The following is a 15,654-nucleotide window of genomic DNA, read 5'->3' as shown; positions in this document are numbered from 1 at the left end:
ATTTGGTGCCGGCCTGCGCACGCATGCTGGTTCTTATCAGTGTGACGTTGTCTGATATGGGGTCTATAAACAACCATAACACATGTACTGTATGGTATATTTACACATAAACACGACTGTGAAGTACACTACATAACAATTACAAATGTCTGTTTGGTATACTGTAACTGCTGTACATGTTTCATTGTTGATAGAAGGTCTATTGCTCATTATATTCACCGTTGACAGTCTTTTACTCATCCTAACTATTAGGAGCAGTGGGTGATATTAACCCATTAAAACCGGGAACGCATCTGTGTAACCACATAAACCATTATTTTATACTTTGGCTATTCAAAAATAGCAGTATGAGCTTGTAGATCTATTTTTGAAAAATTGTGAACAATCTTTGAATGTACATATTTTCTTTTAAATCTTTTTTTTTTTACTCAAATCTTTGCTTCTGGGGGTCCCTGGAACAAAATATTTGCAGATGGGGGGCCAAATACATATCATTTTGGAGGTCATTGAGAAGTTTGAGAACCACTGATATAGTAACATAAGTTTTTCAGAAAACTGTTAGGATTTAGAAGACATTAATTTTGTAGAATCCCCCATAAGCAAAGATTTGAGTTACAAATCCTCGCTTTAAAGAAAAAAAAAATATATAGTTCAAAGGTTTGCACAAACTTTCCACGATTTAAAAAAAAATAGCAGATCTACAAGCTCATAGCGCGGCACTCGGTGCCGCGCTATGAGCTTGTAGATCTGCTATTTTTGAATATAGCCCAAATAAATCTTAAAATGACACAGATGTGTTCCCGGTCTTAATGTACATACTGTAATACATGTACTCATCCTAACTATTTGGAGCAGTGGGTGATATATTAATACATTTATTACCATTAAGAGCAGTGAGCACTATTAGTGCAGCGCTCAGGGAGCAGTTAGAGGTTAAGTGTCTTGTGCTCAGGGAGGAGTTGGCTAAGTGCCTTGCTCTGGGGCGACACACAGACCAGGGCCAGGGAGAATCCCAGACAGCCTCCGTACCCATTCAGCTATCCACGGGTTTCCAGTGTCCAGCGTGAATTACAGTGGTGGAAGAAGTACTCCGATATTTTACTTAAGTAAAAGTAGCAATACCGCAATATAAAAATACTCTGTTACAAGTAAAAGGCCTGTGTTCAAAATGTTTACTGGAGTAACAGTATTGGCATCAAAATATACTTAGAGTACCAAAAGTAAGTAGAAAAATGTTTGAAAATAGCAGATCTGTTGTGAGCTTTTAGATCTGCTATTTTCAAATAGCCTATGTATAAAATAGTGCTGAAGTGGTTAATGTATGTATGTTTTATAATAAAAGTAAATTTACTTAGTTACTTTACACCACTGGTGAATTATGGCCATCACTTCATGTTGTCCGTCATTCGATTCAATTTCACGTGAACTGTGTCAGTCAATAATAATTTGGGAAACCTGACAGAAATTTTATAAAGGTCATATTTTACCCAACAAGAACCCAGTGGTGTATAGTAACTAGGTACATTTACTCAAGTACTGTAAATAACTAAAATTTTGAGGTATTTTTTACTGTACTGGAGTATTTCCAATTTTCAATACTTTTACTTCTACTCCACTACACCTCAGAGGCAAATATTGTACTTTTACTCCACTACAATTATTTAAAAACTTTAGTTACTAGTTACTTTGCAGATATAAATTATTATATTATAAAACATACATTAAACACTTCAGCCCTATTTTATACATAGGTTATTTGAAAATAGTTTCAAACATTTTAGTACTTTTAATTTTGGTAAGTATATTTTGATGCCAATACTTTTGTACTTTTACTCAAGTAACATTTTGAACACAGGCCTTTTACTTGTAACAGAGTATGTTTATATTGTGGTATTGCTACTTTTACTTAAGTAAAATATCTGAGTACTTCTTCCACAACTGCAAGAACCCCCTCCACACAGCTGATTCAAACTAATGATCAATGGCTCTTGTTACTTGCTCTTAAAGGAGAATTTTGGACTAAAGTTTTCTTACCTTTTCTATGACGTTATGATATCTTAGGATGAATGGTACAGTAGAAAAATTTCATAACTCCACCCCTGAGCCGCCACAGCTTAAAAGGTGCGCGGATAGGCCTTAGGTTAGATCACATATTTTAATAGCTTTTTTATTTAATTTTTTTGGTGAGATCTGACGTTCATAGTGACAGAACACTATGCGAGATTTCAATCTCGTCTAGCGAGACTTCTGTTTTTTTTATTTTTTTATTTATTTTTTGGGACAGTGTTCTGTCACTATGAACGTCAGATCTAAAAAAAAAAAAAAGAAAAAAAAGCTATTAAAATATGTGATCTAACCTAAGGCCTATCCGCGCACCTTTTAAGCTGTGGCGGCTCAGGGGTGGAGTTATGAAAATGTTCTACTGTACCATTCATCCTAAGATATCATAACGTCATAGAAAAGGTAAGAAAACTTTAGTCCAAAATTCTCCTTTAACAGCAGCCTAAGGACAGGTACACACTGTAGGACTTTTAAAGTGGTCGGGGAGTCATCTGATCGTTAAGCATTTCACACTACAGGAGTCTATTTCTTGAAATCGGCTGTCATATATCGTTGTGGTTTTCACACTATACGATTGATCGCCGACAAGGGATCACACACTGTAGGATAGTTCACTAGGATGCCGTCCAGACCCGATACATACATTTGTTTTTATTCCAATGCATTTTAACCGACGTCTCATGAAAACGTGCACGGCTCCCGTGATATATGCGCGAGACCGAGACAGGACGCTAATGATTGACATTAAATAATTAATTATCTATTTCTCTGTATGTCTCTCTCTCTCTCACTGAAACAAGTCAACCAGCTTACAAGCGACTTTGGGCTTGTTTTTCTGTAGAGTTGCTTGCAAATATTGGTTGCTTATTTGGCCTTGTTTCCTAATGTTGTTTAAGCCAGTGGTTTAACACATAATATGTATTTGTCCGAGATTTCGCGTGTAGCGCTCCCCCTCCCCCTCCCCTCATAAGTGACAAACAGTGCATGTGTGAGTGCCAGGACACTACATAGAGTGAATTCGTGAAAAAATTTAAAGTTTGGAGCGACAAAAATAGCCAAATTAGATTTATGCTCTAGGCTCCATTCTAGCTGAAGGGGTCTGCAGAATGGAGAACAGGGGCTTCTATGAGAATAGTCAACTGCATCAGGTATGTTGGTGAATGATTATAGGCAGACACAATATATATGTATTTGAGTCCAGATCTCTCCTTTAATACAGGACTGGACGGTAATATTGCGGTAGGGACTGTTTGTTGCGGTCAGGTCCAGCGACCCTCCCCTATAACCACAGTGGCTGTAATGTGCTCTCTTTGGCTGTAGAGAGCACATATTGTATGATACTGTATGATGTCCAGTCGGCAACAGAGCCAAATATCAAACCTGCTAGATGTCTAGAAACACTCGGGAACGCATCGCCGTGCGCTATTATCGTGGGTAGATCCACTCGCAGAGCCATTCACACACATCGAGCAATATGTCGCCGATCAAAACCCGATGATCCTGCATCAGATCGGGGGGTTTTGTCGGCGATCGCCAAAAAAGGTACCCGACAGCATAATCGGACCAAATATCCTACAGTGTGTACCCACCCTAACTCCTGTCCTGTGTTTCATACTGACTGGCTGCTGTGACACCTGCATCTTTGCATGGGGATTAATGTGAATCAGCTGTTTGGAGGGATATCTTGTAGGGTAAGTAATGTGACCCTTTTTGATTCCTGGCAGGTTGTGTTCTGCCACATTATTGTCGACTGATTTGATCCCTCAAATGAATTGAATGGCTGACAACAGGAAGTGATGCCCTCACCTTTGTTTCTACTCATTCAGCTATACAGCCTCCCCCATAGCTATCACCGTTATTTCTACTCATTCAGCTATAGGGCCTCCCCCATAGCTATCACCGTTATTTCTACTCATTCAGCTATACAGCCTCCCCCATAGCTATCACCGTTATTTCTACTCATTCAGCTATAGGGCCTCCCCCATAGCTTTAACCTTGATTACAGAAGCTGCTTTTCCATGCCTCAGATCAAATGGTGCCAAGAAGATCAGATGTAACATGCTGCCATGACAGCCACGGTCACTGAGTGAGTGTGTGTGTGTGTGTGTGAGTGTGTGCACGCACACACACGTGTGTGCGGATGGACATTTGTCCTGTGTGCGCATCAATTAGCTCGATGCACAACCGGTGTGGCGTCACACTCAGCTCAGAGTCTCTCTAATAGGCTCCATGCACAGCAGCCATATAATGGAAAGAAATTAGGCCTCTTCCGAACTTCCTTCACAGATGTTACCAATTATACTAATTCCATTCTGGTCAAACAGAGTCAGGGTGGTGATATAGTGCATGTTATCTCACTGGAAACACTCTGCTACACCAGGGGACCGTACCTATATTCCCCAGGTTCTATGTTCCCCAGGTTCTATGTTCCCCTCCCACCCCAAAAAAGGTTCTATGTTCCCCGGGTTCTATGTTCCCCGCTTAACCAAAAATGGGTTCTATGTTCCCCACTCATCCAAAAAAGGGTTCTATGTTCCCCACTCATCCAAAAAAAGGTTCTATGTTCCCCACTCATCCAAAAAAAAAGGTTCTATGTTCCCCACTCAACCAAAAAAGGTTCTAAAAAAGGTTCTATGTTCCCCACTCAACCAAAAAAAGGTTCTATGTTCCCCGCTCACCCAAAAATGCATGAAATGGTGAGACATTTAAAAGGTTTAAATACATGTATTTATACCCATCCAGTTTTTAAAGTGTCAAAATATGTTTTGAAAACTTATTTGACATGACTCAAAAACTATTTAGGGGTGTCACGATATATTAATTTCACGGTACATATGATACGATACACGATATTGGGCTCACGATATCGATACGATGTTATTATCATTTTTACTATCATCAACATTGGCCATCATCTTCAGTTTCAAAGTGCTTAATTTGTAAAGCATATAAAAAGAGTTACAACGTTTTTTACATACAAAAATAAATACTTATTATACTTATTATATACTTATTATATATACTTAATTAGACCTGCTAGTGGCGCTATAACAGGCCAATGTGAAATGGGTGGCATTTCTTCCTCGGCCTAGTGTGAATGTGCGTGTGAAATTTCACGGAAATTGCAAGCTGCGTTCATGATTCGAAGCATTTTGTTCAAAACGGACCTATCCTGCAAACTTTGGAAGCCAACCTTAGCCAATCAGGATGGAATATGGGAAATCGGACAGATCTGGGTTGATCACATGACTATAGAGATACTGTGTAACGATTTGCATGACGTTTGGATAAAATCTGTAGGAGTAATGTCAAAAAATGGGTTTTGCACAAATCGGCCTCCTGGTGGCGCTATAACAGGCCCATGTGAAAAATTTGGGGCAGAGGTTCTGAATTGGTATCGAGGGAGTGTGTGTGCACAGTTTCGCAGCGAGCGGGCCAATGGTGCCGGAGATTAGCTGGTAACACACGGACAGGACACACACACGGACAGACGGACGGACGGACGGACGGACAGGGGGTAAAACATACTCTCTCGCCATGCCTTTCGGCCTGGTGGAGACAATTATGCAAGCTTAAAGGACAACCCATTTTCACCCATTTTCAACATATCTTATCTCATATAATTGGTCCTTACCAATGCTTATTATCATATGGTACAATTTTTGTCCAAGATGGCCGCCAGGGGAAAGGGGCGGGCAAGTTTCTGATAGTAATTTCTCCCCATTATGTTCAGTTGTGTGTGTTCAGAGATGTTATTAATAATTTGAAATGATTAACTAGGTTCGATTCCCGCAGGGGACGCTGTGGGCGTTGGGGGTGTGTTCTCTCCTCCGCGTCATCAGTGCCCATACCCTAGGTGGGGTTGGCGAAAGGGCCTTTCTGTGTGGAGTTTGCATGTTCTCCCCGTGTCTCCTAGGGTAGGTACCCTCACAAAAACATGCAGTAATCCTGGTCACTATACTGCCTCCCCCTGGCCAGCTGGGGCGCCTGATGGAGGGGAAGGGAACTGGTTGGAATAACGTGTTCCTTCCACGCGCTACGTCCAACCAGGGAAACTCTCCCCTGTCAGGTGACAAGAAGGTCAGTTGGCTCTCATGCATTGAAGGAGGCATGAGCTCGGCCCTAGCCTCCCTAGGTTGGCAGAGGGAAGGTAGTGCCCAGGATTACATAGACAATTGGCACTGGGTGTAAAAAATAGGGTTACAAAATCGTGGGATAAAAATTTAGAGAAAAAAAAAATGTATGTTTCCTGCATTTTTGGGTGAGCGGGGAACATAGAACCTTTTTTTTGTTAATGGGGAACATAGAACCTTTTTTGGGATAAACGGGGAACATAGAACCCAGGGAACATAGAACCTTTTTTGATGTATGTTTCCTGCATTTTTGGGTGAGCGGGGAACATAGAACCTTTTTTTTGTTAATGGGGAACATAGAACCTTTTTTGGGGTAAACGGGGAACATAGAACCCAGGGAACATAGAACCTTTTTTGGTAAGGGGGGAACATAGAACCTTTTTTTTGGGGAACATAGAACCTGGGGAACATAGAACCTGGGGAATATAGGTACGGTCCCCTACACCAGTGGGGTCTCAAAGTGTGGTTTGGGACCCTCATGGTTCCTCGAGGGGGTTCCAAATGGCCCCTTACGGGTGCGTAACTCTGAGAGTGTACAAATGGAACCAAATGGACCCGTAAGGGGTCCTTGAAATATAATAAAAAGTTTGAGAACCACTGTGCTACACTAAATGGGACAGAGCCTTCATTAGTATCATTGGTAACACCTGTGAAGGAAGTAAGGAAGAGGCCCAAATTCTTTCCAATGTGGCTGCTTTGCATGGAGCCTGTTGGTTTGAAACCTCAAGTGTCCAAAACTGTTACTTTTCAGGTTTAAAATTCAAAAATAGCAAAAGAAGCTATTCTACAAGTAGCAGATCTACAAGCTCGAAACGCAGCGTTTCGCTCAGCGTTTCGAGCCTGTGGATCTGCTACTTTTGATGCCTTTGTGTGATGCTGTAGTATGCTCAAGATTCTACGAATGCCTTCTAAATCTGTAGTTCTCACACTTTAAAGAAGTTAAAAAATAGCCCTCCTCTGAGACACAGAGTGAGTGGACCGAAATGGTGTGATTTTATAATGAGCATTAGGGAGGACCAATCATATGAAGATTGAAAATGAGTGAAGTCGTCCGTTAACCTCATGTACATGCTGTATCTGCTGTGTCTTATGCTACGTGTATACATGTAGATATCGTGATATTTTATGTTCTCTTTGACATGCATATTAAGTAATCATCAGTTATTCTCTTGCAGACACAATTATTACAGTTAATACTTCCCCAGCCGTGCTATTCTTAACATGACTCTATGTTCCTCCACAGTGCTGCTACTTTTCTCTTCTATCAGATTGCTAATTGCCAACACCTGGTGTGTCAGGTGGAAGTGTGTCAGAGTGTCTCACAGCCTCTGCCTGAAGACTAAAACCTAATATCTCCCCCAACCAGGGGAGGATTCCCTCTTAGGCTAGTGGTTAAGATGTTTCTGAGGTTCGAATCTCAGGTGTTACCTAGGCGCACCGTAGATATATATACACATACATATTGCATTGGCTGCTGCTGCTCATTGAAACGATGCATCAACAAAGCCGCCATATTGGTTAGTTAGAGCAAACTGTGCCTTCTAATGCATTGTACAGTAGGCTATTACCCCATGTATGTCTATTGAAGCAGTAGGTCTCGTCTACACTATTAACCCATTAAGACCGGGGGCATCTGTCTTTTTTTTTTTTTTAACCATTCATTCACTTTTGGCTATTCAAAAATAGCGAGCTCAGCTTGTAGATCTGCAATTTTTTTGAAAAATCATGAAAATGTGTGCAAATCTTTGAATAAATATATTTTTAAAGCGAACATTTTTAACTCAAATCTTTTGCTTCTGGGGGGTCCCTGGAACTAAATATTTTGAGATGGGGGTCCGCGGCCTAATACATATAATTTTGGGGGTCCTTGACATGAAAAGGTTTGAGAACCACTGATATTATAGCAACATAAGTGTTTCAGAAAACTGTTTTTACTTGAGTAAAAGTACAAAAGTATTGGTATCAAAATGTGCTTAAAGTACCAAAAGTAAAAGTACTCAATATGCAGAATGTCCCATTTCAAGTTTTCAAATGTATAAAGATTCTTTGAAAATAGCAGATCTACAAGCTCACATGCGTCGTATTGAGACCCATTGTGAGCTTGTAGATTGGCTGTTTTCAAATGGCCGAAATGTATGTAGGGCTGAAGTGGGTAATGTATGTTTCGTAATAATAATCCAAATCTACAAAGTAGCTAGTAACTAGTAACTAAAGTTTTCAAATAATTGTAGTGGAGTAAAAGCACAATATTTGTCTCTGAGATGTAGTGGAGTAGAAGTAAAAGTATTGAAAATTGGAAATACTCCAGTAAAGTAAAAGTACCTCAAAATTGTACTTAGGTACAGTAAATGTAGGCAACTTAGTTACTTTACACCACTGCTAAGTTTAATGTAGAGTAAGAATCTTTGTTAGTTGACATCCAGTTAATACAATCACAATTTGTTTGTTTAACCCATTCAGACCTGAGGCCGATTCTACAAAATGCCTTCTAAATCCTTGTTAGAAGACATGTTGCTATATTAGTGGTGCTCAAATGGCCCGGACCGCTGGCCTAGCGGTTTGAGTCCCGTTCCTGACGATCTTTTGCTGCATGTCTCTCCCCATCTCTCTCCCCCTGTTTACTGTCCATCTCCAGTGTACACTATCAACCCCTAAAATTAAATGTATTCGTCCCCGGACCCTCCATCTCAAAACATTTTGTTCCAGGGACCCCCAGAAGCAAAGATTTTAGTAAAATAATTAGACATTCAAAGATTTGCACAATTTTTTTCAAAAATAGCAGATCTATAAGCCTGGCACAAATTGACGTGCCGCCCATGAGCATGTATATCTGCTATTTTTGAATAGCCAAAGTATAAAATAATGGCTAAAATTACACTGCTGCTTTCCTGATTTTAATTGGTTAATCTGACCAATGTTTATTGACTTCATGACCTGCTGTTGCCAGGCGGGTTACGGTCAGGGATCCAGACTATTTTAGCTGTGTCTTACTGTACACTAGACCAGTGGTTCTCAAAGTGGGGTACGGGGACCCCCAGGGGTACCTGAGGGAGTTCCAAGGGGTCCCCAGCTAAATGATAAAAAGTTAGGAACCAAATGGACCCATTTGTACACTCTCAGAGTTAAATTGACATTGATTTTACAATAACAATTGGGGTCCCAGAGATAGAAATGCCATGAAATGGGGGTCCGTAGCCTAATGTCAAACTGGGCGTCCTTGACATTAAAATGGGAGGCCTTGGCACATCTTTTCAAATTGGGATCTGTGGGCTATTAAGCGTCAATTTGGGGGTCCTTGACATGAAAAAGTGGTTAACCTTCACTGGATCAGGGCCCATGCACTCCGACATCATGAAGGCGATCGCAGCCCAACCCTGACCACGGTGATGATCGACCAATTATGTTCCGGCTTGGATCATGGAACCAACGTAGCATATTTTATTTATTTATGTATTTATTTATTGGTATCACTATGATACTATGTTTCAAATATCCTCTATGTCGGGGTGGAAGCCTCCTATGTCCCAAACTGTTACTTTTCACGATTTAAATTAAAAAATAGCAAAAAAATTGCAGATCTACAAGCTCATACCGCAGTTCGAGCTTGTAGATCTGAAATTGTTCATGCTTTTGTGCGACTCTGTAGTATGATCAAGTGGGACATTCATTTACGAAAAAAACACAAAACAGTAGAATATGGAGATAAATAGGTTTCTGTCCGACAGCAACGATACGAATGTCATATCCTCATTTAAATCTGAGTGTTTTGCCTATTATTTGGGGGCCCCACTTGCAATACCCTCAAGGCCCTCCAGTGGGCCCCAGACCACAGGTTGAGAATCACTGTACTAGAAGTGTTTTCGTGTATACTAGACCTTAAAACGGCAGTTTTAATCTGGTACGGTGCAAGCCAGTTCTGCAATACCTGTCGTACCCATTGTCAAGAGTACCCGTCGTACCCGTCCAAAACTGTTATTTTTCAGGATTCAAAAGTATTTTTTTTACTTAAAGAGGTGATGGTTTTGCACTTTTTCTGTTTTTCATGTGTCTATGAGGTTGATAGAACTTTATTAAGCCCCCTGGTGGTGGTTTTATGGTGTTTTATGTCTTCTCTGACTATTTTGAGTTTCTACCTGGAGGCTGAAACCTTGAGGGTCAAACGTGCCAATAGAGAAACAGCGCTTTAGTGACATAGTGAATCAATACCCTCCCCCTCATTATCATAACACAACAGGTGTGGGCATGAGGAGGAGGAGGGACTAGGACAGGTGGGTGGTGCTAAGGTGGTGGAGGAGGTGCTAAGGTGAGAACCAGGTTTACTTAATGAACTGGAGGCGTGTCCACATAAAAACATAATTTTAACAATTTCTGTACACTTTTTTGAAAAAGATCTTCCTCCTAGTATAACCATAATACCTGATAATTATGTTTTAGGGGGGGGGGGGGGGATCAATGAAAATCACGGCACCCCTTCTTTAAGTAAAAGTATCAATACTGCAATGTAGGATTACTCTGTTACACGTAAAATAGTCTGGAATTCAAAAGTAGCAAAAGCAGCAGATCTACAAGCTCTAAGATGATCAAGTTAAACTACGGTGATAAGAGGTTTCTGCCCGACAAACGCTATGCACCATATATATACGCCCACTGTCCACCCACCCACAATACAATGTTAATGGATATGACGTGTCAGGTTCTAAATGTGCTAAACCAGTGCTTTTCAACCCTTTTCATATCAAGGTCCATTATCTATTTGGCATTTGAGCCACGGAACCACCATTTTTATGAGATTTAGACTCTCAGACACAAAACTTAGGATATTGTGTTGTCGTTTGGATGATATTTTGTCCACAATTCCATGCTGTATTGATGTTGGTGCCATAGGAGAGATAACAGGCAAACGTTGATCAAAATAGCAATTCTTCTACATTCTGTAATTGCGTAGACTTCTTCTTGTAAATTAAGTAATGCAGATGTTTAACAATAATGTAACTCGTGAGAGTGTTAAAATGAAACCAAATGGACCCTTACGGGTCCATTTGGTTTCATTTTACGCTCTCAAGAGTTAAAGATCTAATAAGGGTCCGTTTGGTTACCAACTCTCCATCATTTAGCTGGGGACCACCTGGAACCCCCTCAAGGACCACTGGTGGTCCCCAGGACCACTGGTTGAGAACCACTGAGCTAAACCCTGGTGTTAAGTATGTACATGTAAATGTTGCAGTGTCAATGAATGACAGTTTCACACACGCACATGCACATGCACATGCACATGCACACGCACACGCACACACGCACGCACGCACGCACGCACGCTCGCACGCACGCACGCACGCACGCACGCACGCACGCACGCACACACACACACACACACACACACACACACACACACACACACACACACACACAGACAGACAGGCATGCAGATGTCTCGGTTCAATAAATCAATACTTTGTCTTCAAAGCTAAGTACTTGTGTTGCTTTTGTCCCTTTGTAATGTAAAGGGTGGGGGGGAGGGGGAGCATTCAGTGAAATGGATTTGGGGGGGGGGGGGCGGCCATAGCTGAATGGGTAGAGAGGTGGACAGCGAAACCGAAGGTCCTACCAGCAGTGGTGGAAAGTAACTAAGTACATTTACTTAAGTACAATTTTGAGGTATTTGTACTTTACTTGAGTATTTCCAATTTCAAACACTTTTACTTCTACTCCACTACATCTCAGAGGCAAATATTGTACTTTTACTCCACTACAATTATTACTTTAGTTACTATTTACTTTTCACATATAAATGATTACATTATGAAACAAACAAACCCCTTAGCTGCTCCCCCAGTCCCCTAGCGCTCATCACAGCCATCTGACCAAACTGAAAACTTCACCCATGGGGAATAATTATTATTAAAAACAACATGTAGGAAACAATCCCGTGACCCAAAAATGGGTCCCGATCCACTATTTGGGAAACACTATCCTAAATGTACCATGTTCAACTGTACAGCCTATTCCTATTCACTATAGAGCGTGGAAGGGGGTCCTCAGAGTTAGGCCTACTACAGGGGGAGGCACCAAATATTTGTGTGATACGATTGCTTTGCATTAACCACTTGAAGCCCATTTGCCCTGTTCAAGGGCAAAAATGTCTGATCTACTCTTTTCGGCAAAGAGGTTTGGTGTAGAGGGGGGGGGGGGGGGGAGAGCAGGAAAAGTACAGATCCAAAGGTCATTAAGTTTACTAATAATTGAGGGTTTAAGTGGTTGAATGAATCAAACAAACAAATTAATAGGAAATATTATGTGTAAACAAACACACACAAAAACATTCATTTACACAACACTGATGATATAGTGCTGTCAAACAAGTCTATGAAATCTATGAAAAGGTATTAATCTGCAACACAATTGTATACAATATGTATTGGGGGGTCCCTGCTTCATTTCTCTCTCAAATAAGCGGTCCAAGGTTTCATTCCATGATTCCCTGGATGCTCAACCATACCTGTGTATTTCATATAGCTCTTACACTAGTATTAGGACTACTAATACAATGACAGTTATCGGAATAAACATCACATGCATCATGTTAGTTAGTTAGTTAGTTTGTTTGTTTGTCTCCTCTTAGGATGTGCTACTAGCAGGCTAACACACACACACACACACACACACACACACACACACACACACACACACACACACACACACACACACACACAGCTACTGAGTTATTAAAAGAAATACAATCCTCTTAGAGAGAGAGAGAGAGAGAGAGAGAGAGAGAGAGAGAGAGAGAGAGAGACAGAGAGACAGAGAGACAGAGACACACGCAGAGAGAGAGAGAGAGAGAGAGAGAGAGAGAGAGAGAGAGAGAGAGAGAGAGAGATGAGAGAGAGAGAGAGAGAGAGAGAGAGAGAGAGTGAGTGAGTGAGTGAGAGAGTGTGTGTGTGTGTGTGTGTGTGTGTGTGTGTGTGTGTGTGTGTGTGTGTGTGTGTGTGTGTGTGTGTGTGTGTGTGTGTGTGTGTGTGTGTGTGTGTGTGTGTGTGAGAATGTGTATGTGTGTGTGTGTGTGTGTGTGTGTGTGTGTGTGTGTGTGTGTGTGTGTGTGTGTGTGTGTGTGTGTGTGTGTGTGTGTGTGTGTGTGTGTGTGTGTGTGTGTGTGTGTGTGTGTGTGTGTGTGTGCAGTAGCTGAGATGATAGGTGACAGCTATAGGTTGATATGAGTAGGCCTAGATACTATACTGTACATGTCTGTGATTAATTAATTCATGCAATAATAAATGAATCTAATGATAACATTAATGTCATATAGTAATGGCGCAGAGAGAGCATGCGCAGCACTCAGTCTTCAACGCGTTAATTAATTCACAATGAAGCAGAATTATTTACAACACTGAGAATCATAATCCACACACCGTCTACCCGTCAGATGTAAGATGGACGCATTGCCGTTACACCACAACCAGAGTCCTATGGAATTATGTGACTCCAGACCGAAAACGATTAAAGTAGCCAGTTAATTAGTAGTAATAATAATAATATTATTATTAATAATAATAGCAACCAGTAACCATATGTGACCTGGTTACAATAAACACCAACCATCCTCTCTCTTCAGAGCCTCTGGATGGTAACAGGATAAGTGGACACCAAGGAACAGTGGTGTTAAATTGACTACTTCCACAAAATGTTAAAACATATATATATATTTGGAAAATGTTTTTAAGTAAAGTAAAGTAGCCTATACATGATTAGAACGTGCCGACAATTAAGGTCTAATATTTCTACAATTGCTACAAATTGCAAAAAAAAAAAAAAAAAAACCTGTAGGCCTACATCCAGTCATTTTGGGGCATAAACAAGAAGTTGAAGGATACTATTTAGTCTGATAATGATCTACCATGCATGTTCACATCATGTATACTTTACATTACTTAAGACCATTTTCCAAATGGACAAAAATAGCCAATTTTACACGAGGTGCCCAGATGTCCCTGTAGTGCCCACGTAATTCAATAGGTCACTAATATGGGTGTAACAGCGGTAACGTAAGTGTTATTCACTTGACGAACGGTGTGTTGAAATGAGAGCGGACCCGCCGTCCTTCATAAAGCATCCATGTGTAAATGAAACATAAAGGCCATAAAATAAACATTTTAACACGTATACATTAATCCAATACATAAACACACACATTCCCCACATCGTCTGTATTTAAAGGCCAACGGCGGCCGTTCTTCCTTCCAGTACAAACCTGCTTTAAAGGATAGGCCTATTTCACTTTAAAAAATAAAATAAACATACAAATATATAGGCCTATACAAAATAAATGAAAAAAGGAATGGAAATACCATTACTTTTTTCATTTATTTGTATACAGATTTTATTTGAACGTTTATTTAATTTGAAAGTGAAATATCCTTTAAACGGAGATATTCTTTTTTTTAAACATGATCCTGTCCTTTCCTTACCTTCTCCTGGGCTCTGCTGAGTCGTTTCTGGACGTTTTTGGCGAAGATTCCCGTCTTATTTCTGCCATGATGGCGTGAGATCATATATAGAGCTGTGATGTAATTTTAGTGTTTCTATTAAATGATGATGATGAAGAAGAAGGGGAAGGAGAGAGAGAGGGGGAGAGAAGAGAGAGAGAGAGAGAGAGAGAGAGAGAGAGAGAGAGAGAGAGAGAGAGAGAGAGAGAGAGAGAGAGAGAGCGAAAACCCGAGAGGAGACCCGAAGGCTTCAGCACCAGGACAGCGACCGTGGGGGAGGGGCCGTGGGGGGAGTTCTTAAAGAGACAGTACGCTATTTGAACGCTGTGGGAACACGCCATAACGAAATGTACAGTGGTGGGAAAGTAACTAAATACATTTACTCAAGTACTGTACTTAAGTACAATTTTGAGGGGTTTGGAGTATTCCCAATTTTCAGTACTTTTACTTCTCCACTACATCTCAGAGGCAAATTTTGCTCCAGGACAATTATTTGAAAACTTTAGTTACTAGTTGATTATCATAGCAAAACATACATGAACCACTTCAGCCCCTATTAGTCCATGAGCCAGACAAGATTTCATTATCGAAAGAGTGGGCAAAACCATACCTATATTAAATTGTTCATAGGGTCAATACGAGTAAATAAATATATATATATGCTTTTTCATGGTTATCACACATTTAGCTATTTTCCCCATACGTACATGACAGGTGAAAAAATGACAAAATTTAAAAAAGAGTTATCATAATGAAACTTCCTGAGTTGATTACTTACATGAAGCAGGGACGTGCTGGCCACTGGGAAATTCGGGAAAATTCCAGAACGGCCGCGCCATTTACGGGCCGCCAGACGGCCGGTGGGCCACCCAAAAAAAAAAAAAAAAAAAAAAAGTTTATTTTTTATAAAACATTTTTTTCTCTCCCGTTCCCGATTATTACGGTAATTTCCGGGTCGCGCGGCCCAATTATTAGTTACG

General features: G+C 40.6%; 1 protein-coding gene across 1 annotated transcript in view; it reads right to left on the bottom strand.

Annotated features, from left to right (window-relative positions):
- amph (amphiphysin) overlaps window positions 1–14,778 on the bottom strand; it is a 47,942-nt gene extending 33,164 nt beyond the window's left edge. Inside the window, exon 1 of the mRNA XM_080439663.1 lies at window positions 14,657–14,778. Coding sequence (XP_080295789.1) covers window positions 14,657–14,740 — 84 coding nt within the window. The 5' untranslated portion in view covers window positions 14,741–14,778. The remainder of the gene's footprint in view (window positions 1–14,656) is intronic.
- Between the last annotated feature and the right edge of the window lie 876 nt (window positions 14,779–15,654).

This window comes from Gymnoscopelus braueri (genome assembly GCF_963280865.1).
Source record: "Gymnoscopelus braueri genome assembly, chromosome: 10".
In the NCBI taxonomy this organism is placed as follows: domain Eukaryota; kingdom Metazoa; phylum Chordata; class Actinopteri; order Myctophiformes; family Myctophidae; genus Gymnoscopelus; species Gymnoscopelus braueri.
Note: the sequence above shows the minus strand (reverse complement) of the source record. Positions and strands in the feature narration are given on the sequence as shown.